This window comes from Pogoniulus pusillus, unplaced genomic scaffold (genome assembly GCF_015220805.1).
Source record: "Pogoniulus pusillus isolate bPogPus1 unplaced genomic scaffold, bPogPus1.pri scaffold_177_arrow_ctg1, whole genome shotgun sequence".
Taxonomy (NCBI): Eukaryota; Metazoa; Chordata; class Aves; order Piciformes; family Lybiidae; genus Pogoniulus; species Pogoniulus pusillus.
The window spans coordinates 2,227-25,447 of record NW_026974609.1 but is presented as its reverse complement, the minus strand read 5'-3'; the positions used below and the strand labels follow the sequence as shown (position 1 = coordinate 25,447).

Sequence of the window (23,221 nt, the reverse complement as noted above, 5' to 3'; positions counted from 1 at the left end):
ATGGTGATGGTTACCACCACGGTGGTGGCACCGTGATGGTGATGATGGTTACCACCACGATGGTGGTCACACCATGTTGGTGGTAAAGATGGTGACGTCATGGTAAGGGTCATGGTGACGTCACGATGAGGGTCATGGTGATGTCATGGTAAGGGTCATGGTGACGTCACGATGAGGGTCATGGTGACTCCATGGTAAGGGTCATGGTGATGATGGTGACACCACAGTGATGATGATGATGATGGCTGACAGCATCAGGATGGCTACACCATAATGCTGATGTTGATGATGGAGTTGGCCACACCATGGTGCTGGTGCCCCCATGGTGAGGATGGTGCTGGTGCCAGTGCCCTGGTGCTGGTGCCCCCATGGTGAGGATGGTGCTGGCCACACCGTGGTGCTGGCGCCAGTGTCCCCACAGCAAGGTTGGTGCTGGCCACACCATGGTGCTGGTGCCAGTGCCCTGGTGCTGGTGCCCCCATGGCGAGGATGGTGCTGGCCACACCATGGTGCTGGTGCCCCCATGGCAAGGCTGGTGCTGGCCACACCATGGTGCTGGTGCCCCCATGGCAAGGCTGGTGCTGGCCACACCATGGTGCTGGTGCCCCCATGGCAAGGCTGGTGCTGGCCACACCATGGTGCTGGTGCCCCCAAGGCAAGGCTGGTGCTGGCCACACCAGGCCAGAGCTGCCGCCGGCACCGCAGGGCTCAGCCCCAGGGTGGCACAGGAGGTGCTGGAGCTGTGCCCAGGCTGCCCCCAGCGGTCGATCCCCACCGACTGGCACGGGAGCCAATGGGAGACTTCCTCGGCCCGGATTGGTCGGAGCTGGGGGCGGGGGCGGGGCGCGGGGGAGCCAATGGGAAGCCAGCAGCTGTAACTTGGATCCTGTAAGAAATGGCTGCCACCAGCGCCCGGTTCCGCCTCTCTGTCACTCACCTGCCTGGCGCCGCCCCCGGGTCCCCTCCCCCCTCCAGGGTCCCTTGGGATCCTCTCGGGCTCCTTACTGATCCCCCCCCCCCCCGGGATCCGCTCCAGATCCTTCCCAGCCCCTTCCAGATCCTCCCAGGATCCTCTCCAGATCCTCCCCAGCCCCTTCCAGATCCTCCCAGGATCCTCTCCAGATCCTCCCCAGCCCCTTCCAGATCCTCCCAGGATCCACTCCAGATCCTTCCCAGCCCCTATAGATCCTCTCCAGATCCTTTCCAGGTCCTCCCAGGATCCGCTCCAGATCCTTCCCAGCCCCTATAGATCCTCTCCAGATCCTCCCCAGCCCCTTCCAGATCCTCCCAGGAGCCGCTCCAGATCCTTCCCAGCCCCTTCCAGATCCTCCCAGGATGGGCTCCAGATCCTTCCCTGCCCCTTCCAGATCCTCCCAGGATCCTCTCCAGATCCTTCCCTGCCCCTTCCAGATCCTCCCGGGATCTGCTCCAGATCCTCCCCAGCCCCTTCCAGATCCTCCCAGGATCCTCTCCAGATCCTTCCCAGCCCCTTCCAGATCCTCCCGGGATCCACTCCAGATCCTTCCCAGCCCCTTCCAGATCCTCCCAGGGTCCGCTCCAGATCCTTCCCAGCCCCTATAGATCCTCTCCAGATCCTTCCCAGCCCCTCCCAGATCCTCCCAGGATCCACTCCAGATCCTTCCCAGCCCCTTCCAGATCCTCTGGGGATCCTTCCCAATCTGCTCCAATTCCTTCCCAGCCCCTTCCAGATCCCCCCTCAGGATTCTCCCCAGATCATTCCCAGACCCCTCCAGACCCCCCCTGGAATCTTCCCCAGATCCTTCCCACCCCCCTCCAGAGTCCCTTGGGATCCTCTCAGGCTCCTTACTGATGCTCCCCAAATTCTTTCCAACCCCCTTCAGATCCCCTGTGGATCCTCTCCCGTCCCTTCCTGACCCACTCCAGATCCCCTTGGGATGCTCTCCAGATCCTTCTCAACCCCCTTTACATCCCCTTGGGATCCTCTCAGGGTCCTTCTCGACCCTCTCCAGATCGCCCTGGGATCCCAAGATCCTTCCCAACCCCCTCAGGATTCTTCCCAGCCCCCTCCAGATTCCCCTGGAATCCTCTCCAGATCCTTCCTGGCCCACTCCACGTCCCCCCTGGATCCTCTCTAGATCCTGCCCCACTCCCTCCAGATCCCCTTGGGATCCTCTCAGGATCCTTCCTGTCCCTCTCCAGATCCCTCAGTTTCCCTCTCGTTCCTCTTTCCCATCCCTCTCCAGATCCCCCCCCACCCTGGGGATCCTCTCCAGATCCCTTCCCAGCCCCCTCCAGATCTTTCCCAACCCACTCCACATGCGCCCCCCTCCCCCCCCCCCCGGGGATCCTGTCCAGATCCCAACCCCCCTCCAGATCTTTCCCAGCCCTCTCCAGATCCCTTCCCAGCCCTCTCCAGATCCCAACCCCTACCCCAGGGATCCTCTCCAGATCCCTTCCCAGCCCTCTCCAGATCCCTCCCTACCCCGGGGATACTCTCCAGATCCCTTCCCAGCCCTCTCCAGATCCCTACCCCGGGGATCCTCTCCAGATCCCTTCCCAGCCCCCTCCGGATCCCTCCCTACCCCGGGGATCCTCTCCAGATCTTTCCCAGCCCTCTCCAGATCCCTACCCCGGGGATCCTCTCCAGATCCCTTCCCAGCCCTCTCCAGATCCCTACCCCGGGGATCCTCTCCAGATCCCTTCCCAGCCCTCTCCAGATCCCTCCCTACCCCGGGGATCCTCTCCAGATCCCTTCCCAGCCCTCTCCAGATCCCTACCCCGGGGATCCTCTCCAGATCCCTTCCCAGCCCTCTCCAGATCCCTCCCTACCCCGGGGATCCTCTCCAGATCCCTTCCCAGCCCTCTCCAGATCCCTACCCCGGGGATCCTCTCCAGATCCCTTCCCAGCCCTCTCCAGATCCCTCCCTACCCCGGGGATCCTCTCCAGATCCCTTCCCAGCCCCCTCCGGATCCCTCCCCTGGCTGCTGCTGGCGTTTGCCTTTTCCTCCTCCCTTCCCTCTCCCTTTTTCTTCCCTCGCATTCCTGAGCGCTGCCTCACCCCCCCCTCCCCCTCCCCCTCCCCCTCCTCGCCTCCATCCCCATTTTTCCCACGCGGAATTCCCAAACTCGCAGGGATTGCCTGGAAAAAAAAAAGGATCTCCTCCCCCCTCCCCCCTTCCTCCTCCTCCTCCTCCTCCTCAGCCCAGGGAGGGGCCGGGCGGAGCCTCCCCCTGCTTCCCTTTCCCCCTCTTCCCTCGCCCAAACCCTTGGAGCATTCCCAAACGCTTTGGAGCACTTCCAGAGTGGGAATGGCTTGGGGGGGGGAGGGGAGGGAGGGGCAGAGGGGGGGGGATCCTGCTGGGATCTGGGGTGAATGAGGGGGGCTGGGGGGGGGGGGGGAAGGGATTGGGATCTGCTGGGAGCTGGATCCTGCCCCACAAGTGGAGCTGTGGGGATGGGATCTGGGACTGGGGATGGGATCTGCTGGGAGCTGGATCCTGCCCCACAAGTGGAGCTGTGGGGATGGGATCTGGGACTGGGGATGGGATCTGGGACTGGGGATGGGATCTGCTGGGAGCTGGATCCTGCCCCACAAGTGGAGCTGTGGGGATGGGATCTGGGAGCTGGGGATGGGATCTGCTGGGAGCTGGATCCTGCCCCACAAGTGGAGCTGTGGGGATGAGATCTGGGAGCTGGGGATGGGATCTGCTGGGAGCTGGATCCTGCCCCACAAGTGGAGCTGTGGGGATGGGATCTGGGAGCTGGGGATGGGATCTGCTGGGAGCTGGATCCTGCCCCACAAGTGGAGCTGTGGGGATGGGATCTGGGAGCTGGATCCTGCCCCACAAGTGGAGCTGTGGGGATGGGATCTGGGAGCTGGATCCTGCCCCACAAGTGGAGCTGTGGGGATGGGATCTGGGAGCTGGATCCTGCCCCACAGGTAGGGCTGGGGGCTTGGGAAGGGGATCTGGGATCTGGATCCTGGCTCATGAGTGAGGCTGGGGTGGGGTCCTGGGGGGTGGGAGGGTTCTGGGGAGGGGTCCTGGGGGGGGCTCTGGATCCCTTCTCTGGGGTGGGGCTGGGGAGGGGTCCCGGGGGGGGGCTCTGGGGAGGGGTCCCAGGGGGAGCTGCGGGCAGGGGTCCCCGGGCCGGGGGGGGTCTCCGCAGCCGCTCCCTGTCCCGCTCCCCCCCCCCCCCCCCCCCCCGCTCCCCGCCGCGGGCCCTGCCCTGCTCCTTCCTCCTCCCCCCCCTCCTCCTCCTCCTCCTCCTCCTCCTCCTCCTTCTCCTCCCCCCCCCCCCCCATTAAGTAATTAATCAATTAACGACCGCAGCTTTTTTCCCGCTTTTATGGCTCGGTCTCCACCCTGGCCCCTCCCCTGGCCCCTCCCCCCTCATCACTTATGCTAATTTAGGGTAATTTATGCCGCTTTCGAGGCTGTTCCTTCCCTTCCCTTCCCTTCCCTTCAGCCGCCTCCGGCCCTGGCTGCCCTCAGAGCCGCGGGCGGGAGCTGCGTCCTGCGTCCTGCGGCTGCTGCCCTCCGGGAGCGGGAAGAGGGCAGAAAAGAGGCGAAAAGAGGCGAAAAGAGGCAAAAAAGAAGCGAACGGCGGCGGGAAGGAGCCGAGGCAGCGACTCGGGGGGCAGAGGCTGCGGTCGGGGGGCAGAAAGAGCCTGAGCGGGGCCGGGGGAGAGCAGCTTGGGGCGGGGAGGGGAAGGGCTGGGAGGGGGAGAAGGCTGAGGGCAGGGGGGGGGGAGGTCGAGTTTGGGGGGAAAAAGGTTGAGATTGGGCAAAAAGGTTGAGTTTGGGGGGAAAAAAGGTCGAGTTTGGGGGGGAAAAGGTCGAGTTTGGGGGGAAAAGGTCGAGTTTGGGGGGAAAAAGTCGTTTTTAAGAGGGAAAGTTCGATTTTTTTGAGGGGGAAAAGTCATTTTTGAGGGGAAAAAGTTAATTTTTGAGGGGAAAAAGGCAAATTTTGGGGGAAAAAAGTCATTTTTGAGGGAAAAAAGTAATTTTTGAGGGGAAAAAGGCAAATTTTGGGGGGAAAAAGGCAATTTTTGAGAGAAAAAGTTAATTTTTGAGGGAAAAAAGGGCAAATTTTGGGGGAAAAAAGGCATTTTTGAGAGAAAAAAGTTAATTTTTGAGGAAAAAAGGCAAATTTTGAGGGAAAAAGGCAAATTTTGAGGGGAAAAAAGGCAAATTTTGAGGGGAAAAAAGGCAAATTTTGAGGGGAAAAAAGGCAAATTTTGAGGGGAAAAAGGCAAATTTTGAGGGGAAAAAAGGCGAATTTTGAGGGGAAAAAGGCAAATTTTGAGGGGAAAAAGGCAAATTTTGAGGGGAAAAAGGCAAATTTTGAGGGGAAAAAAGGCAAATTTTGAGGGGAAAAAGGCAAATTTTGAGGGGAAAAAGGTAATTTTGAGGGGAAAAAGTCAATTTTTGTGGGGAAAAAGGCAAATTTTGAGGGGAAAAAGTCAATTTTTGAGGGGAAAAAGGCAAATTTTGGGGGGAAAAAAGTCAATTTTTGAGGGGAAAAAGTCAATTTTTGAGGGGAAAAAGTCAATTTTTGAGGGAAAAAAGGCAAATTTTGGGGGGAAAAAAGTCATTTTTGAGGGAAAAAGTTAATTTTTGAGGGGAAAAATTCAATTTTTGAGAGGAAAAAAGGCAAATTTTGAGGGGAAAAAGGTCACATTTGAAGGAAAAAAGTTAATTTTTGAGGGAAAAAAGTCATTTTTGAGGGAAAAAAGTCATTTTTGAGGGAAAAAGGCAAATTTTGAGGGAAAAAGGCAAATTTTGAGGGTAAAAAGTCCATTTTTGAGGGAAAAAGGCAAATTTTGAGGGAAAAAGTCCATTTTTGAAGGAAAAAAGTGATTTTTGAGGGAAAAAAGGCATATTTGAGAGGAAAAAAGTCAAATTTTGAGGGAAAAAGTCATTTTTGAGGAAAAAAGTCAAATTTTGAGGGAAAAAGTAATTTTTGAGGGGAAAAAAGGGCAAATTTTGGGGGGAAAAAGTCCATTTTTGAAAGGAAAAAGTCATATTTGAGGGAAAAAGTCATTTTTGAGGAGAAAAAGTCACTTTTTGAGGGGAAAAAGAGGATTGCTGAGGGGGAAAAGCTTCGTGGGGGGAGGAGAAGTGGATCTGGGCTGAGGGGGAAAGGCTGATTTGGGGGTCCCAAAGAGCTTAACTTTGGGGCCAAAAAGAGCTCAGTTTGGGGGCTCCAAAAAGCTTCATTTTGGGGTTCAAAAGAGCTCAGTTTGGGGGCTCCAAAAAGCTTCATTTTGGGGGCTGGAAAAGCTCTTTTGGGGGTTAAAGCAGCACATTTGAGGGGCAAAGAGAGCCCTTTTTTGGGGTCAAAAAGCCCTTTTTTGGGGTCAAAGAGCCCTTTTTGGGGGGCAAAAAGCTCTTTTTGGGGTCAAAGCCCTTTTTGGGGGCAAAAAGCCCTTTTTGGGCTCGAAGAAAGCTCTTTTTGGGGTCATAAAAAGCTCTTTTTGGGGTCATAAAGAGCCCTTTTTGGGGTCACCCAAAGCCCTTTTTGGGTCACAAAAAGCCCTTTTTGGGTCATAAAAAGCTCTTTTTGGGTCACCCCAAGCCCTTTTTGGGTCAAAAGAGACTTTTTAGGCTCCTAGAAGCCTTTTTGGGTCATAAAAAGCCCTTTTTTGGCTGGAAGAAAGCCAATTTTGGGTGGCAAAAAGCCAATTTTGGGTCATAAAAAGCCCTTTTTGGGTCATAAAAAGCCCTTTTGGGGTCACCCAAAGCTCTTTTTGGGTCATAAAAAGCTCTTTTTGGGTCACCCAAACCCCTTTCTGGGTCACCCCAAGCCCTTTTTGGGTCACCCAAACCCCTTTTTGGGTCATAAAAAGCTCTTTTTGGGTCCTCCAAAGCCCTTTTTGGGTCACCCAAACCCCTTTTTGGGTCACAAAAAGCCCTTTTTGGGTCATTAAAAGCCCTTTTAGGGTCATTAAAAGCCCTTTTAGGGTCACAAAAAGCCCTTTTTGGGTCACCCAAACCCCTTTTTGGGTCATAAAAAGCCCTTTTTGGGTCATTAAAAGCCCTTTTAGGGTCACCCCAACCCCTTTTTGGGTCACCCCAACCCCTTTTTGGCTCACAAAAAGCCCTTTTTGGGTCACCCAAACCCCTTTCTGGGTCACAAAAAGCCCTTTTTGGGTCCCCCAAACCCCTTTTTGGGTCACCCAAACCCCTTTTTGGGTCATAAAAAGCCATTTTGGGGTCCCCCAAACCCCTTTTTGGGTCACAAAAAGCCCTTTTTGGGTCCCCCAAACCCCTTTTTGGGTCATAAAAAGCCCTTTTAGGGTCACCCAAAGCCCTTTTTGGGTCCCCCAAACCCCTTTTTGGGTCCCCCAAACCCCTTTCTGGGTCACAAAAAGCCCTTTTTGGGTCACCCCAACCCCTTTCTGAGTAGCCAAAGCCTCCTTTTGGGGGCTGCCCCCCTCCTTTCCCCCCCCCCCCCCACCTCTCCCATCGCTTTCCCCTGCCCCCCCAGCCCCCCCCAGACCCATCCGGGGCTCTCCCCCCCCATGGCCGCAGCCTCCCTCTGAGCCTCTCCTCGCTCCTCGCCTGCCTCTCTGTGTCCCTCCCCGTCGGGGGTCTCCCCGCATCGCCCCCCCAGGATGTTCAGCTGGCTGCGGGGGCAGCCGAAGCGCAGCCCCGGGGCCGTGCGGACGGTGCGGGAAGGGCTGAAGGAGCTGTACCGGCGGCGGCTGCTGCCCCTGGAGCGCCTCTATCGCTTCCACGAGTTCCATTCGGCCCCGCTGGAGGACGCCGACTTCGAGGGCAAGCCCACGGTGCTGGTGCTGGGGCAGTGCTCCACGGGCAAGACCTCCTTCATCCGCTACCTGCTGGAGCAGGACGTGCCCGGCAGCAGGGTGGGGCCCGAGCCCACCACCGACCGCTTCGTGGCCATCATGCACGGCCCCGAGGTGGCCATCACCCCCGGCAACGCCCTGGTGGTGGACCCCGAGAAGCCCTTCCGCAAGCTCGACCCCTTCGGCACCGCCTTCCTCAACAGGTGCGGGGGGGAGAGGGGGGGAGGGGGGGGTGGGGGAGGGGTGGTACACGCCCGGCTGACCCCCGGGGAGACCCCCCAAGGGATGCACTGGGAGCCCAAAGTGAGCTTCTGGGAGATAGAAGTCCTTGGAGACCCCCCCCAAGGGCTGCTCTGGGACCCCAAAGTGAGCCCCTGGGACCCCAAAGTGAGCTTCTGGGAGATAGAAGTCCTTGGAGACCCCCAAAAGTGCCACCCTGGGGGCTGAGAGCCCTTGGAGACCCCCAAAAGTGCCACCCTGGGACCCCAAAGTGAGCCCCTGGGACCCCAGAGTGAGCTTCTGGGAGATAAAAGTCCTTGGAGACCCCCCCCAAGGGCTGCCCCCGGACCCCCAAAGCAGCCCCTGGGAGATAGAAGTCCTTGGAGACCCCCAAAGGGCTGCCCCCGGACCCCAAAGTGAGCTTCTGGGAGATAGAAGTCCTTGGAGACCCCCAAAGGGCTGCCCCCGGACCCCAAAGTGAGCCCCTGGGACCTAAAAGTCCTTGGAGACCCCCCCCAAGGGCTGCTCTGGGACCCCAAAGTGAGCTTCTGGGACCCCAAAGGCAGCCCCTGGGAGATAGAAGTCCTTGGAGACCCCCAAAAGTGCCACGCTGGGACCCCAAAGTGAGCCCCTGGGACCCCAAAGTGAGCTTCTGGGAGATAGAAGTCCTTGGAGACCCCCAGGAGTGGCACCCTGGGACCCCAAAGGCAGCCCCTGGGAGGTGAAAGTCCTTGGAGACCCCCAAAAGTGCCACCCTGGGACCCCAAAGTGAGCCCCTGGGAGGTGAAAGTCCTGGGAGACCCCCAAAAGTGCCACCCTGGGGGCTGAGAGCCCTTGGAGACCCCCAAAAGTGCCACCCTGGGACCCCAAAGTGAGCCCCTGGGACCCCAAAGTGAGCCCCTGGGAACTAAGAGTCCTTGGAGACCCCCCAAGGGCTGCCCCCGGACCCCCAAAGTGAGCCCCTGGGACCCCAGAGTGAGCTTCTGGGAGATAGAAGTCCTTGGAGACCCCTAAAAGTGCCACCCTGGGACCCCAAAGTGAGCTTCTGGGAGATAGAAGTCCTTGGAGACCCCCAAAAGTGCCACCCTGGGGGCTGAGAGCCCTTGGAGACCCCCAAAAGTGCCACCCTGGGACCCCAAAGTGAGCCCCTGGGACCCCAGAGTGAGCTTCTGGGAGATAAAAGTCCTTGGAGACCCCCCCCAAGGGCTGCCCCCGGACCCCCAAAGCAGCCCCTGGGAGATAGAAGTCCTTGGAGACCCCCAAAAGTGCCACCCTGGGACCCCAAAGTGAGCCCCTGGGAACTAAGAGTCCTTGGAGACCCCCAAAAGTGCCACCCTGGGACCTCAAAGTGAGCCCCTGGGACCCCAAAGTGAGCTTCTGGGAGATAGAAGTCCTTGGAGACCCCCAAAAGTGCCACCCTGGGGGCTGAGAGTCCTTGGAGACCCCCAAAAGTGCCACCCTGGGACCCCAAAGTGAGCTTCAGGTCCTTGGAGACCCCCCCAAGGGCTGCCCCCGGACCCCCAAAGTCAGACCCTGGGAGGGCAAAGTCCTTGGAGACCCCCAAAAGTGCCACCCTGGGACCCCAAAGTGAGCTTCAGGTCCTTGGAGACCCCCAAAAGTGCCACCCTGGGACCCCAAAGGCAGCCCCTGGGAGGTGGAAGTCCTTGGAGACCCCCCCAAGGGCCACCCTGGGACCCCAGAATCAGCCCCTGGCACCCCACAAATGTCACCCTGGCTCCAAAACCACCCCCAGGGCACTCCCTTGGCACCCAAACCTGCCCCCCCTGGCACCCAAAATGACCTCCTGGCACCCCCCAACCCCCACTCTGGCACTCGGGACCCCCCCTGGCACCTCAGACACCCCAGGGACCCCCCCTGGCACCCAGAACCCACCCCAGGGACCCCCCCCCGGCACCTCAGACACCCCAGGGACCCCCCCCTGGCACCCCCTCGGCACCCCCCTGGCACCCAAACCCCACCCCAGGGACCCCCCCTGGCACCCAAACCCCACCCCAGGGACCCCCCTGGCACCCAGAACCCACCCCAGGGACCCCCCCGGGCACCTCAGACACCCCAGAGACCCCCCCTGGCACCCAAACCCCACCCCAGGGACCCCCCTGGCACCCAGAACCCACCCCAGGGACCCCCCCGGGCACCCAGAACCCACCCCAGGGACCCCCCCTGGCACCTCAGACACCCCAGAGACCCCCCCAGGCACCCAGAACCCACCCTAGGGACCCCCCCGGGCACCCAGACCCCACCCCAGGGACCCCCCCTGGCACCCAAACCCCACCCCAGGGACCCCCCCGGGCACCTAAAACCCACCCCAGGGACCCCCCCTGGCACCCCCCCGGCACCCCCCTGGCACCCTCAATCCCTTTGCCGGGGGGGGGTTGGGGAGTACCCAGGGGCAGTGCCCAGGGTGGGGGTCCCACATTTGGGGTCCTCCCCCCCCCCGCAGTGTGATTTTGGGGGGGGGGGAGGGGCAGGAGGAGTTGGTTCCCATGCCAGGGGTGCCCGTGGCAGGGGGGGGGGGGGGGGGGGTTGGTTGCTGAGGCAGAGCTCAGGAATGTGACCCCCCCGCGGGGCCCCCCCCCGCCCTGGGGCCGCCTTGGAAAGAAACAGTCAGGGCCTGGCACCGCCCTGGGCACTCCCCCCGGGCTGGGGGGGGGGGGCGGAAAACACCCACGGGGCACACCCAGGCCCCCCCAGACCACCATGGGAACCCCCCCGGGGTTAAAACACCCCCGGACGCCCCCCCCGGGGCCCCCTTAGGACCCCTCCAGACACCACTGGGACCCCCCCAGGCATTAAAGACACTCTTGGGACCCCCCCGGATACCTTTAGGACCCCCCCAGACACCACTGGGACCCCCCCCCCGGTATAAAAGACACCCCCGGGACCCCCCCAGACCCCCTTAGGACCCCCCCAGACCTCATTAGGATCCCCCCCGGGATTAAGAGCATCCCCCGGAGCCCCCCCGGACCACACTGAGACCCCCCCCTCGGTATAAAAGACATCCCTGGGACCCCCCCCGGGATTAAGAACCCCCCCGGAGCCCCCCCCGGACCACACTGAGACCCCCCCTCGGTATAAAAGACCCCCCCAGGATTAAAAACACCCTCGGACGCCCCCCCCAGACCCCCTTAGGACCCCCCCAGACCTCATTGGGAACCCCCCCGGGATTAAGACCCCCCCCGGAGCCCCCCCCAGACCACACTGAGACCCCCCCCCTGGTATAAAAGACCCCCCCGGGATTAAAAACACCCTCGGACGCCCCCCCCAGACCCCCTTAAGACCCCCCCAGTCCTCATTGGGACCCCCCCCGGGATTAAGAACCCCCCCGGAGCCCCCCCCGGACCACACTGAGACCCCCCCCCTGGTATAAAAGACCCCCCCGGGATTAAAAACACCCTCGGACGCCCCCCCCAGACCCCCTTAAGACCCCCCCAGTCCTCATTGGGACCCCCCCCGGGATTAAGAACCCCCCCGGAGCCCCCCCCGGACCACACTGAGACCCCCCCCCTGGTATAAAAGACCCCCCCGGGATTAAAAACACCCTCGGACGCCCCCCCCAGACCCCCTTAGGACCCCCCCAGTCCTCATTGGGACCCCCCCCGGGATTAAGAACCCCCCCGGAGCCCCCCCCAGACCACACTGAGGACCCCCCCGAGCTAAAAGACACCCCCGGGACCCCCCCCGAGCTAAAAGACACCCCCGGGACCCCCCCCCAGACCTCACTGGGACCCCCCCCCCCGGGATTAAGAGCAGCCCCGAGGGGGGGTATTTTTGGGGGGGGGGGGGGGGGCGGGGGGGGCAGAATTTTGGGGTCTCCCGGGGGGGGCAGAAAGAAACCCTCTGGGGGGGGTAAATTGGCTCCAGGAGGGAGGGGGTCTTGGGGGGGAGGTCAGTGGGGTTTAGGGGGGGTTCGGGGGGGGGGTCAGTGGGGTTTAGGGGGGGTTCAGGGGGGGTCTAAAGGGGTGTGGGGAGGTCCTGGAGGGGGGGCAAGGAGGGTCTGGGGGGGGGTTGGGTTTATTTGGGGGGGGTTGGGGGGAGGGGGCTAAAGGGAAGAGGGGGGGTTGTGGAGGGGGGGGATAAGGAGGGTCGGGGGGGGGTTGAATTTGGGTCTGGGGGGGTCGGAATGGGGTCGGGGGGGGTTAAATTGGGGTCGGGGGGGAGAGTTTGGGTCTGGGGGGGTCGGAATGGGGTCTGGGGGGGTTAAATTGGGGTCGGGGGGGAGAGTTTGGGTCTGGGGGGGGTTAAATGGGGCCGGGGGGGGGTTGAATTTGGGTCTGGGGGGGGTCGGAATGGGGTCGGGGGGGTTAAATTGGGGTCGGGGGGGGGAGAATTGGAGTCTGGGGGGGGTTAAATTGGGGTCGGGGGGGGTTGAATTTGGGACTGGGGGGAATTGGGTCTGGGGGGGGTCGGAATGGGGTCTGGGGGGGTTGAATAAGGGTCTGGGGGGGGGAGAATTGGGGTCTGGGGGGGGTTAAATGGGGCCGGGGGGGGTTGAATTTGGGACTGGGGGGAATTGGGTCTGGGGGGGGTCGAATTGGGGTCCGGGGGGGGTCGAATTTGAGCCTCGGAGGGGTTGAATTGGGGTCTGGGGGGGGTTGAATGAGGTCGGGGGGGGTCGAAATGGGGGGGGTTGAATGAGGTCGGGGGGGGGTCGAAATGGGGGGGGGGGGGGGTCCAATGAGGTCGGGGGGGGTCGAAATGGGGGGGGGGTCGAATGAGGTCGGGGGGGGTTGAATTAGGGTCTGGGGGGGTCGAATTTGGGCCTGGGGGGGTCGAATTTGGGTCTGGGGGGGTCGAATTTGGGCCTGGGGGGGTTGAATTGGGGTCTGGGGGGGTCGAATTTGGGTCTGGGGGGGTCGAATTTGGGCCTGGAGGGGTTAAAATTGGGGTCTGGGGGGGGTCGAATGGGGTCTGCTGGGGGTTAAATTTGTTCGGGGGGGTTCAAAAGGGGTCTGGGGGGGGGGGATCGAATTGGGGGGGGTGGGGGGGGGGAGTTAATTTGTGCCGGGGGGGGGCACAAGGTGGGGGTTGTTGGAGGGAGGGTCTGGGGAGGGGGTTTAAGGGGTCTGGGGGTGTCATTGGTGGGGGGGGGGGGGGGGGGGGGGGATGGGTAGGAGAAGGTCTGAGGCATTTTGGGGTGTCCGGGGGGGGGTCACTAACGGTGCCCTGTGCCCCCCCCCCCAGGTTGGTCTGTGCCACTCTGCCCAACCAGGTCCTGGAGAGCATCAGCATCATCGACACCCCTGGCATCCTGGCAGGGGCCAAGCACAGAGTCTCCAGGGGTACAGAGCCGGGGGGGGCACCCCCAAAACTACCCCCCCGACCCCCCACCCCCTTCCCGGGCAACCCACCCCCCCCCCGCTCAAAAATACCCCCCCCCAAAACCCCCCCAAACCTCACCCCAAAAGCTGCCCCTGCCCCCCCAGATCCCTTCCCCTCTGTGAGGGGCACCCCCAAATTACCACCCCCCAGGGGGTACCCCCAAATTACCACCCCCCAGGGGGTACCCCCAATTTACCCCCCCCAGGGGTACCCCCAATTTAACCCCCCCCGCTCAAAAATGCCCCCCCCCAAAACCCCCCAAACCTCACCCCAAAAGCTGCCCCCCCCCCCCAGATCCCATCCCCCCTGTCAGGGGCACCCCCAAATTACCACCCCCCAGGGGGTACCCCAAAATTTACCCCCCCACGGCAATCCCAACCTCCCCCCCCCCAAATTTCCACCCTCCCCCCCCCCAAGTCTCACCCCAAATCTGTGTCCGTCCCCCCCCCAATCTCCTCAGCTGGGGGGGGGGACACACACACGGGGGGGAGTTGCCCCCCAAATTAACCCTCCCAAGGGGACACCCCCAAATGAACCCCCCCCCCAAACCCCCTCTCAACATTCCCCCCCCCCCCCCCCCCCCGTTTTTGGGGGTCGCTGCCCCCCCCCCCTCCCCCCCAGCCCCCCCCCTCCTCTTTTCCTTCCCCACCCCAAAGCTGAGGCTGCTGCCAAGGGAGGCTCCTGGCACCAGCTGGCACCTGGGGGGGGCTGGGGGGGGGCTGGGGGCTCATGGAAAGAGAGGGGGAAGGGAATTGGGGTCCTGGCAGGGTGCAGGTGGTGCCAAGGTGGCGTTTGGGGGGGTCCTGGTAGGATGCAGGTGGTGCCAAGGTGGCATTTAGGGGGTCCTGACAGGGTGCAGGTGGTGCCAAGGTGGCGTTTGGGGGTCCTGGCAGGGTGCAGGTGGTGCCAAGGTGGCGTTTGGGGGGTCCTGGCAGGGTGTAGGTGGTGCCAAGGTGGCGTTTGGGGGTCCTGACAGGGTGCAGGTGGTGCCAAGGTGGCGTTTGGGGGTCCTGGCAGGGTGCAGGTGGTGCCAAGGTGGCGTTTGGGGGTCCTGACAGGGTGCAGGTGGTGCCAGGGGTGGCGTTTGGGGGTCCTGGCAGGGTGCAGGTGGTGCCAAGGTGGCGTTTGGGGGTCCTGGCAGGGTGCAGGTGGTGCCAAGGTGGCGTTTGGGGGGTCCTGGTAGGATGAAGGTGGTGCCAAGGTGGCGTTTGGAGGTCCTGGCAGGGTGTAGGTGGTGCCAAGGTGGCGTTTGGGGGTCCTGACAGGGTGCAGGTGGTGCCAAGGTGGCATTTGGGGGGTCCTGGCAGGGTGCAGGTGGTGCCAAGGTGGCGTTTGGGGGGGTCCTGGCAGGGTGCAGGGGGTGCCAAGGTGGCATTTAGGGGGTCCTGGCAGAGTGTAGGTGGTGCCAAGGTGGCGTTTGGGGGTCCTGGCAGGGTGCAGGTGGTGCCAAGGTGGCATTTGGGGGGTCCTGGCTGGGTGCAGGTGGTGCCAAGGTGGCGTTTTGGGGTCCTGGCAGAGTGCAGGTGGTGCCAAGCTGGCATTGGGGGTCCTGACAGGGTGCAGGTGGTGCCAAGGTGGCGTTTGGGGGTCCTGGCAGGGTTTTGGGGTTTAGGTTGGAGGCTTAGAGTTGGACTTTGGGGTTCAGGTTAGGTTTGGGGTGGTCCTGGCAGGGAAAGGAGTCCCTGCTGGGTTTGGTTTGGGGTCCCTGCTGGGTTTTGGGGTCCCTGCTGGGAGGTTTGGGGGTCCCTGTTGGGGTGACTCAGGATCCCTGCCGTGTTTTGGGGTCCCTGTTGGGATGTTTTGGGGTCCCCCCCGCACAGGCTATGAGTTCCCGGCAGTGCTGTGCTGGTTCTCGGAGCGATGCTGCCGGGCTCAGGGGTCCTGGTTGTGCTCAGGGGTCCTGGTTGTGCTCAAGGGTTCTGGTTGTGCTCAGGGGTCCTGGTTGTGCTCGGGGTCCTGGTTGTGCTCAAGGGTCCTGGTTGTGCTCAGGGGTTCTGGTTGTGCTCAGGGGTCCTGGTTGTGCTCAAGGGTTCTGGTTGTGCTCAGGGGTCCTGGTTGTGCTCAAGGGTTCTGGTTGTGCTCAGGGGTCCTGGTTGTGCTCGGGGTCCTGGTTGTGATCAGGGGTCCTGGTTGTGCTCGGGGTCCTGGTTGTGCTCGGGGGTCCTGGTTGTGCTCAGGGGTCCTGGTTGTGCTCGGGGTCCTGGTTGTGCTCAGGGGTCCTGGTTGTGCTCGGGGTCCTGGTTGTGCTCAAGGGTTCTGGTTGTGCTCAGGGGTCCTGGTTGTGCTCAAGGGTTCTGGTTGTGCTCAGGGGTCCTGGTTGTGCTCGGGGTCCTGGTTGTGCTCAGGGGTCCTGGTTGTGCTCAAGGGTTCTGGTTGTGCTCAGGGGTCCTGGTTGTGCTCGGGGTCCTGGTTGTGCTCAAGGGTTCTGGTTGTGCTCAGGGGTCCTGGTTGTGCTCAAGGGTTCTGGTTGTGCTCAGGGGTCCTGGTTGTGCTCGGGGTCCTGGTTGTGATCAGGGGTCCTGGTTGTGCTCGGGGTCCTGGTTGTGCTCGGGGGTCCTGGTTGTGCTCAGGGGTCCTGGTTGTGCTCGGGGTCCTGGTTGTGCTCAGGGGTCCTGGTTGGGCTCAGGGGTCCCTGTTGGGATGTTTTGGGGTCCCCCCCGCACAGGCTATGAGTTCCCGGCAGTGCTGCGCTGGTTCTCGGAGCGATGCTGCCAGGCTCAGGGGTCCTGGTTGTGCTCAGGGGTCCTGGTTGTGCTCGGGGTCCTGGTTGTGCTCAAGGGTCCTGGTTGTGCTCAGGGGTCCTGGTTGTGCTCGGGGTCCTGGTTGTGCTCAGGGGTCCCTGGTTGTGCTCAGGGGTCCTGGTTGTGCTCAGGGGTCCCTGGTTGTGCTCAGGGGTCCTGGTTGTGCTCAGGGTCCTGGTTGTGCTCAAGGGTCCTGGTTGTGCTCGGGGTCCTGGTTGTGCTCAGGGGTCCTGGTTGTGCTCAGGGGTCCCTGGTTGTGCTCAAGGGTCCTGGTTGTGCTCGGGGTCCTGGTTGTGCTCAGGGGTCCTGGTTGTGCTCGGGGTCCTGGTTGTGCTCAGGGGTCCTGGTTGTGCTCAAGGGTCCTGGTTGTGCTCAAGGGTCCTGGTTGTACTCAGGGGTCCCTGGTTGTGCTCAGGGGTCCTGGTTGTGCTCGGGGTCCTGGTTGTGCTCAGGGGTCCCTGGTTGTGCTCGGGGTCCTGGTTGTGCTCAGGGGTCCTGGTTGTGCTCAGGGGTCCTGGTTGTGCTCGGGGTCCTGGTTGTGCTCAAGGGTCCTGGTTGTGCTCAGGGGTCCTGGTTGTGCTCGGGGTCCTGGTTGTGCTCAGGGGTCCTGGTTGTGCTCAAGGGTCCCTGGTTGTGCTCAGGGGTCCTGGTTGTGCTCAGGGGTCCTGGTTGTGCTCAAGGGTCCTGGTTGTGCTCGGGGTCCTGGTTGTGCTCGGGGTCCTGGTTGTGCTCAGGGGTCCTGGTTGTGCTCAAGGGTCCTGGTTGTACTCAGGGGTCCTGGTTGTGCTCAGGGGTCCCTGTCGGGGTGACTCAGGACCTGTGCCGTGTTTTGGGGTCCCTGCTGGGATGTTTTGGGGTCTCTGTTGGGATGTTTTGGGGTCTCTGTTGGGATGTTTTGGGGTCCCTGGGGCTCAGGGGTCCTGGTTGGGCTCAGGGGTCCCTGTTGGGATGCTCAGGGGTCCTGGTTGGGATGTTTTGGGGTCCCTGTCGGGGTGCCTCAGGATCCCTGCCGTGTTTTGGGGTGTCCCCCCCCGCACAGGCTATGAGTTCCCGGCAGTGCTGCGCTGGTTCTCGGAGCGATGCTGCTGGGCTCAGGGGTCCTGGTTGTACTCAAGGGTCCTGGCTGTGCTCGGGGTCCTGGTTGTGCTCAAGGTCCTGGTTGTGCTCAGGGGTCTCTGTTGGGATGTTTTGGGATCCCTGTTGGGGTGACTCAGGATCTCTGCTGTGTTTTGGGGTCCCTGTTGGGATGTTTTGGGGTCCCTGTCGGGGTGCCTCAGGATCTCTGCTGTGTTTTGGGGTCCCTGTTGGGGTGACTCAGGACCCCTGCCGTGTTTTGGGGTCCCTGTTGGGATGACTCAGGACCTGTGCCATGTTTTGGGGTCCCTGTTGGGGTGACTCAGGATCTCTGCTGTGTTTTGGGGTCCCTGTTGGGGTGTTTTGGGGTCCCTGTTGGGATGTTTCAGGGTCCTTGCTCTGTTTAGGGGTCCCTGTCGGGATGACTCAGGATCTCTGCCGTGTTTTGGGGTCCCTGTTGGGGTGTTTTGGGGTCCCTGTTAGGATGTTTCAGGATCTCTGCTGTGTTTTGGGGTCCCTGTCGGGGTGCCTCAGGACCCGTGCCGTGTTTTGGGGTGTCCCCCCCCCCCCCGCAGGCTATGAGTTCCCGGCCGTGCTGCGCTGGTTCTCGGAGCGATGCTGCCGGGCTCAGGGGTCCTGGTTGTGCTCAGGGGTCCTGGTTGGGATGTTTTGGGGTCCCTGTCGGGGTGCCTCAGGATCTCTGCCGTGTTTTGGGGTCCCCCCCCCCTCCCCGCAGGCTATGAGTTCCCGGCCGTGCTGCGCTGGTTCTCGGAGCGGGTGGACCTGATCCTGCTGCTGTTCGACGCCCACAAGCTGGAGATCTCGGAGGAGCTGGCCGAGGCCATCCGGGCGCTGCGGGGGCAGGAGGACAAGGTGCGGGTGGTGCTCAACAAAGCCGACATGGTGGAGACTCAGCAGCTGATGAGGGTCTACGGAGCCCTGATGTGGGCGCTGGGCAAAGCCTTCGACACCCCCGAGGTGCTGAGGGTCTTCATCGGCTCCTTCTGGGCCGAGCCGCTGCTGGTGCCCGACAACCGGAGGCTGTTCGAGCTGGAGGAGCAGGACCTGTTCCGCGACATCCAGAGCCTGCCGCGCAACGCCGCCCTGCGCCGCATCAACGACCTGGTCAAGAGGGCGCGGCTGGTGCGGGTGAGGCATCGCCGGGCACGGGGGGGGCACCGCCGGGCACGGGGTGGGCACGGCTGGGGCGGGTGAGGCACGGCTGGGCACGGGGTGGGCACCGCCGGGCACGGGGGAGGCACGGCTGGGGCGGGGGAGGCACTGCCGGGCACGGGGTGGGCACCGTCGGGCACGGGGTGGGCACGGCTGGGGCGGGGGAGGCGCCGTCGGGCACGGGATGGGCACCGTCGGGCACGGGGGGGGCACGGCTGGGGCGGGGGAGGCATCGCCGGGCACGGGGTGGGGTACGGCTGGGGCGGGGGAGGCACTGCCGGGCACGGGGGGGGCACCGCCGGGCACGGGGTGGGCACGGCTGGGGCGAGGGAGGCACCACCGGGCACGGGGGGGGCACCGCCGGGCACGGGGTGGGCACGGCTGGGGCGAGGGAGGCACTGCCGGGCACGGGGTGGGCACCGCCGGGCACGGGAGGGGCACGGCTGGGGCGAGGGAGGCACTGCCGGGCACGGGGTGGGCACCGCCGGGCACGGGATGGGCGCGGCTGGACCGGGGGAGGCACCGCCGGGCACGGGATGGACACGGCTGGGGCGGGGGAGGCACCGCCGGGCACGGGGGGGGCACGGCTGGGGCGGGGGAGGCACCGCCGGGCACGGGGGGGGCACCGCCGGGCACGGGGTGGGCACGGCTGGTGCGGGGGAGGCACCGCCGGGCACGGGGGGGGCACGGCTGGGGCGAGGGAGGCACCGCCGGGCACGGGGGGGGCACGGTGGGGTGGATGGGCAGGGGGCAAGCCACGGGGTGGGCAGGTACGGATGGGGGAGAGAGGGTATGGGTGGGGGAAAGGGGGTATGGATGGGCAGGGTGAGCCCCCCCCGGGCACAGGTGGGCATGGCAGGGGCGGATGGGCACAGGGCAAGCGCCGGGCACGGGTGGCTATGGATTAGGCAAAGGGGGTATGGGTGGGCAGGGTGAGCTCTGGCACAGGTGGGTAGGGATGGGCAAAGGGAGGGTATGGGTGGGCAGGGTGAGCTCTGGCACAGGTGGGTAGGGATGGGCAAAGGGGGCCTGGAGGGGTAGCGTGGGGCTGGGCACAGCTGGTCAGGATGAGGCTGGGCAGAGTGAGGCTGGGCAGGGCACCCAGGGGGGCTGTGGGCATCCCGGGGGGGTGGCATCAGGAAGCTTTGGCATCCCCTGAGGTCCTCCTCCCGCATGCCCCAGCCTGGAGGAGTCTCCCTCACCTCCGGTGCCCCTCCCTGTGCCAGCTCCGGGCAGGTCCCCGCGGCCGAGGTGGCCTCAGGGTGTCCCCATCCTGGCCCTGGTGTCCTCATCGGGGGCACTCTGATGACGTCACCGCTTCCGGGCCCCTGAATGGGCGGAATTGGGGGGGGGACACCGCAGGGAAGGGACACCACGGCCCGGGGGGGGGGCGGACCCCGGGGGGGCCTCCTCACATCCGAGCTTTGTGTGGAGCTTCCGGAGGGGAGGGAAGGGGGCGGGAGGGGGAGGAGGAGGGGATGAAGATGAGGACAGGGGGAGGAGGAGGAGGAGGAGGGGATGAGGACAGGAGGAGGGGATGAAGATGAGGAGGACAGGAGGAGGAGGAGGAGGAGGAGGAGGGGATGAGGACAGGAGGAGGGGATGAAGATGAGGAGGACGGGGAGGAGGAGAATGGGGGGAGGAGGACAGGAGGAGGGGATGAAGATGAGGACAGGAGGAGAAGGAGGATGAGGGGATGAAGATGAAGAGAACAGGGGCGGAGGAGAATGGGGGGAGGAGGATGATGAGGAGAGGATGAGGAGGGGATGAGGATGGGAGTGGGATGAAAATGGGGATGAAGATGGGCTGGGAGGAAAATGAGGACAGGAGAGAGGAGTAGGATGGAATGGGGATGAAGCCAAGGACAGGAGTGAGATGAAGATGAGGACAAGGACAGGATGGGGATGAGGATGAAGACAAAGATGGGCTGAGGACAGGATGAAGGCAGGGATGGAGCTGGGGGACAGGGACAGGTTTGGAAGCTGAGGATGGTGATGAGGATGGGGATGGGATAAAGATGAGGGAGGGTGAGGTGAGGATGGTGAGGGTGGGATGGGGAGGGCAGGAGGAGGATGGGGAGGGTGGGATGAAGATGGGGAGGGTGGGATGAAGGTGGTGAGGGTGGGATGAAGGTGGTGAGGATGGGATGAAGGTGGTGAGGGTGAGACGGGGAGGGTGGGATGAGGACGAGGGTGGGCTGATGATGAAGGTGGTCTGGGGAGGTGGGATGAAGATGAGGATAGGCAGAGGACGGTGAGGGTGGGATGAGGATGAGGGTGGGATGAAGGCGGTGAGGGTGAGATGAAGGCGGTGAGGGTGAGGTGGGGAGGGTGGGATGAGGATGAGGGTGGGATGAAGGCGGTGAGGGTGAGGTGGGGAGGGTGGGATGAGGATGAGGGTGGGCTGAAGGCGGTGAGGGTGGGATGAGGATGAGGGTGGGATGCAGGCGGTGAGGGTGGGCTGAGGCCGAGGGCCGGCGCTGGCGAAGGGGCGCTGGGGACGCGGGCGGTGCCCGGCGGTGCCCGCTGATGCCCGCTGAGGCGGCGGTGCCCGCTGAGGCGGCGGTGCCCGCTGATGCCCGCTGAGGCGGCGGTGCCCCCTGGCACAGGTGCACGCACACATCCTGGACCACCTGCGCAAGGAGATGCCCTCCGTGTTCGGCAAGGAGAGCAAGAAGAAGCAGCTGATCGCCAGCCTGCCGCGCGTCTTCGCCCGCATCCAGCTGCAGCACCGCATCCCCCCGGGGGACTTCCCCGACTGCGCCCGCATGCAGGTGGGCACCCAGCGGCCGCCAGGGGGCGCCGCCGGAGCAGCCGAGCCGAGCCCACCCTCGGCACACGGAGCTGCCCCCGGCTCAGCCCCGGGCAGGGGGCACCGGCAGCTGAGCTCCGTCCTGGTACCCTGAGCCTCATCCTGGCACCCTGAGCCCCGTCTTGGCGCCCTGAGCCCCATCCTGGCACCCTGAGCCCCATCCTGGTACCCTGAGCCCTGGGCAGGGGGCACCAGCAGCTGAGCCTCATCCTGGCACCCCTAGCCCTGGGCAGGGGGCACCAGCAGCTGAGCCTCATCTTGGTACCCTGAGCCCCATCCTGGTGCTCTGAGCCCCGTCCTGGCACCCTGAGCCCCATCCTGGTACCCTGAGCCCCGTCCTTGTACCCTGAGCCCCATCCTGGCACCCTGAGCCCCATCCTGGTGCTCTGAGCCCCGTCCTGGCACCCTGAGCCCCATCCTGGTACCCTGAGCCCCGGGCAGGGGGCACCAGCAGCTGAGCTCCGTCCTGGCACCCTGAGCCCTGGGCAGGGGGCACCGACAGCTGAGCCTCATCTTAGTACCCTGAGCCTCATCCTGGCACCCTGAGCCCCATCCTGGTGCTCTGAGCCCCGTCCTGGCACCCTGAGCCCCATCCTGGTGCTCTGAGCCCCGTCCTGGCACCCTGAGCCCCATCCTGGTACCCTGAGCCCCGTCCTGGCGCCCTGAGCCCCGTCCTGGCACCCTGAGCCCCATCCTGGCATCCTGAGCCCCATCCTGGTACCCTGAGCCTCATCCTGGTGCCCTGAGCCCTGGGCAGGGGGCACCAGCAGCTGAGCCCCATCCTGGTGCCCTGAGCCCCATCGTGGTACCCTGAGCCCCATCCTGGCACCCTGAACCCTGGGCAGGGGGCACCGGCAGCTGAGCCCCATCCTGGCACCCTGAGCCCTGGGCAGGGGGCACCGACAGCTGAGCCTCATCTTAGTACCCTGAGCCTCATCCTGGCACCCTGAGCCCTGGGCACAGAGGGGCACCAGCACCTGCCCACCACCCCGGTGCCTCTGCCAGGCTCTCATTCCCATCCTGATGTCCCCACATCCCCTGTCCCCTCCACCATGCCGTGCCCCCGACCCCCGCCGCGGGTGCCCGCCGGTGCCCGCCGGTGCCCGCCGGTGCCCGCCGGTGCCCGCCGCCTCTAACCGCCTCCCCTGCCCCTCTCCTCCCCGGGCAGGAGCAGCTCCTGGCGCACGACTTCCGCCGCTTCCCGGTGCTGAAGCCTCGGCTGCTGGCGGCGCTGGAGGAGCTGCTGAGCGCTGGCATCGCCGCCCTCATGCCCCTGCTGCGCCAGGAGGAGCTGCAGGCACCGCCGGGCGGCGTCGGCACCATCCAGGGCGGCGCCTTCGAGGGTTGCCGCCAAGGTCCTTTCGGGGGGGAAGACGACGACGACGAAGCGGCGGCGACGGCGACGGCGACGGAGGAAGGGGAGGAGGAGGAGGAGGAGTGGGCAGTGACGAAGGACAAAGCTAAGTACGACGAAATCTTCTACGGGCTGGCACCGCTGGGGGGGAAGCTGAGCGGCAGCCGTGCCAAGGGCTGGATGGTGAGCAGCAACCTGCCCAGCTCCGTGCTCGGCCGCATCTGGCAGCTCAGCGACGTGGACGGGGATGGGATGTTGGACGCCGAAGAGTTCGCCCTGGCAGGGCACCTGATCGGTGCCAAGCTGGAGGGCAGGGGCTTGCCCACCGACCTGCCCCCGCGCCTGGTGCCGCCCTCCAAGAGGAGGCCCAAGGGCTCCGCCGAGTGAGGAGGAGGAGGAGGAGGGAGGAGGGAGGAGGAGCAACTTCCCACCCACCCCCGCCCCAAAAGAACCTCCTCAGGCATCACCTCCCCACACACACACACACAAAAGGACCCTCCCCAGGCAGCCCCCAAAGAGCACAGCGCAGGGACCCCCCCCAAAACGACCCCAGGCACCCCCCCAAAAACGACCCCAGGCACCCCCAAAGCAGCCTCAGGCACCCCCAAAAAGACCCTCCCCAGGCAGCCCCCAAAGAGCACAGCGCAGGGACCCCCCCCCAAAACGACCCCAGGGACCCCCCCAAAACGACCCTAGGGACCCCTCCAAAGAGC

General features: G+C 63.7%; 1 protein-coding gene across 1 annotated transcript; it reads left to right on the top strand.

Annotated features, from left to right (window-relative positions):
- Positions 1-7,597: 7,597 nt before the first annotated feature.
- Positions 7,598-22,928, top strand: LOC135173983 (EH domain-containing protein 2-like). Its single transcript, XM_064141214.1, has 5 exons — positions 7,598-7,999; positions 13,218-13,315; positions 17,907-18,319; positions 20,952-21,116; positions 22,323-22,928. The coding sequence occupies exons 1-5, from the start codon at positions 7,602-7,604 to the stop codon at positions 22,893-22,895; spliced, it is 1,647 nt and encodes a 548-aa protein (XP_063997284.1). The 5' UTR covers positions 7,598-7,601; the 3' UTR covers positions 22,896-22,928.
- Positions 22,929-23,221: the final 293 nt, after the last annotated feature.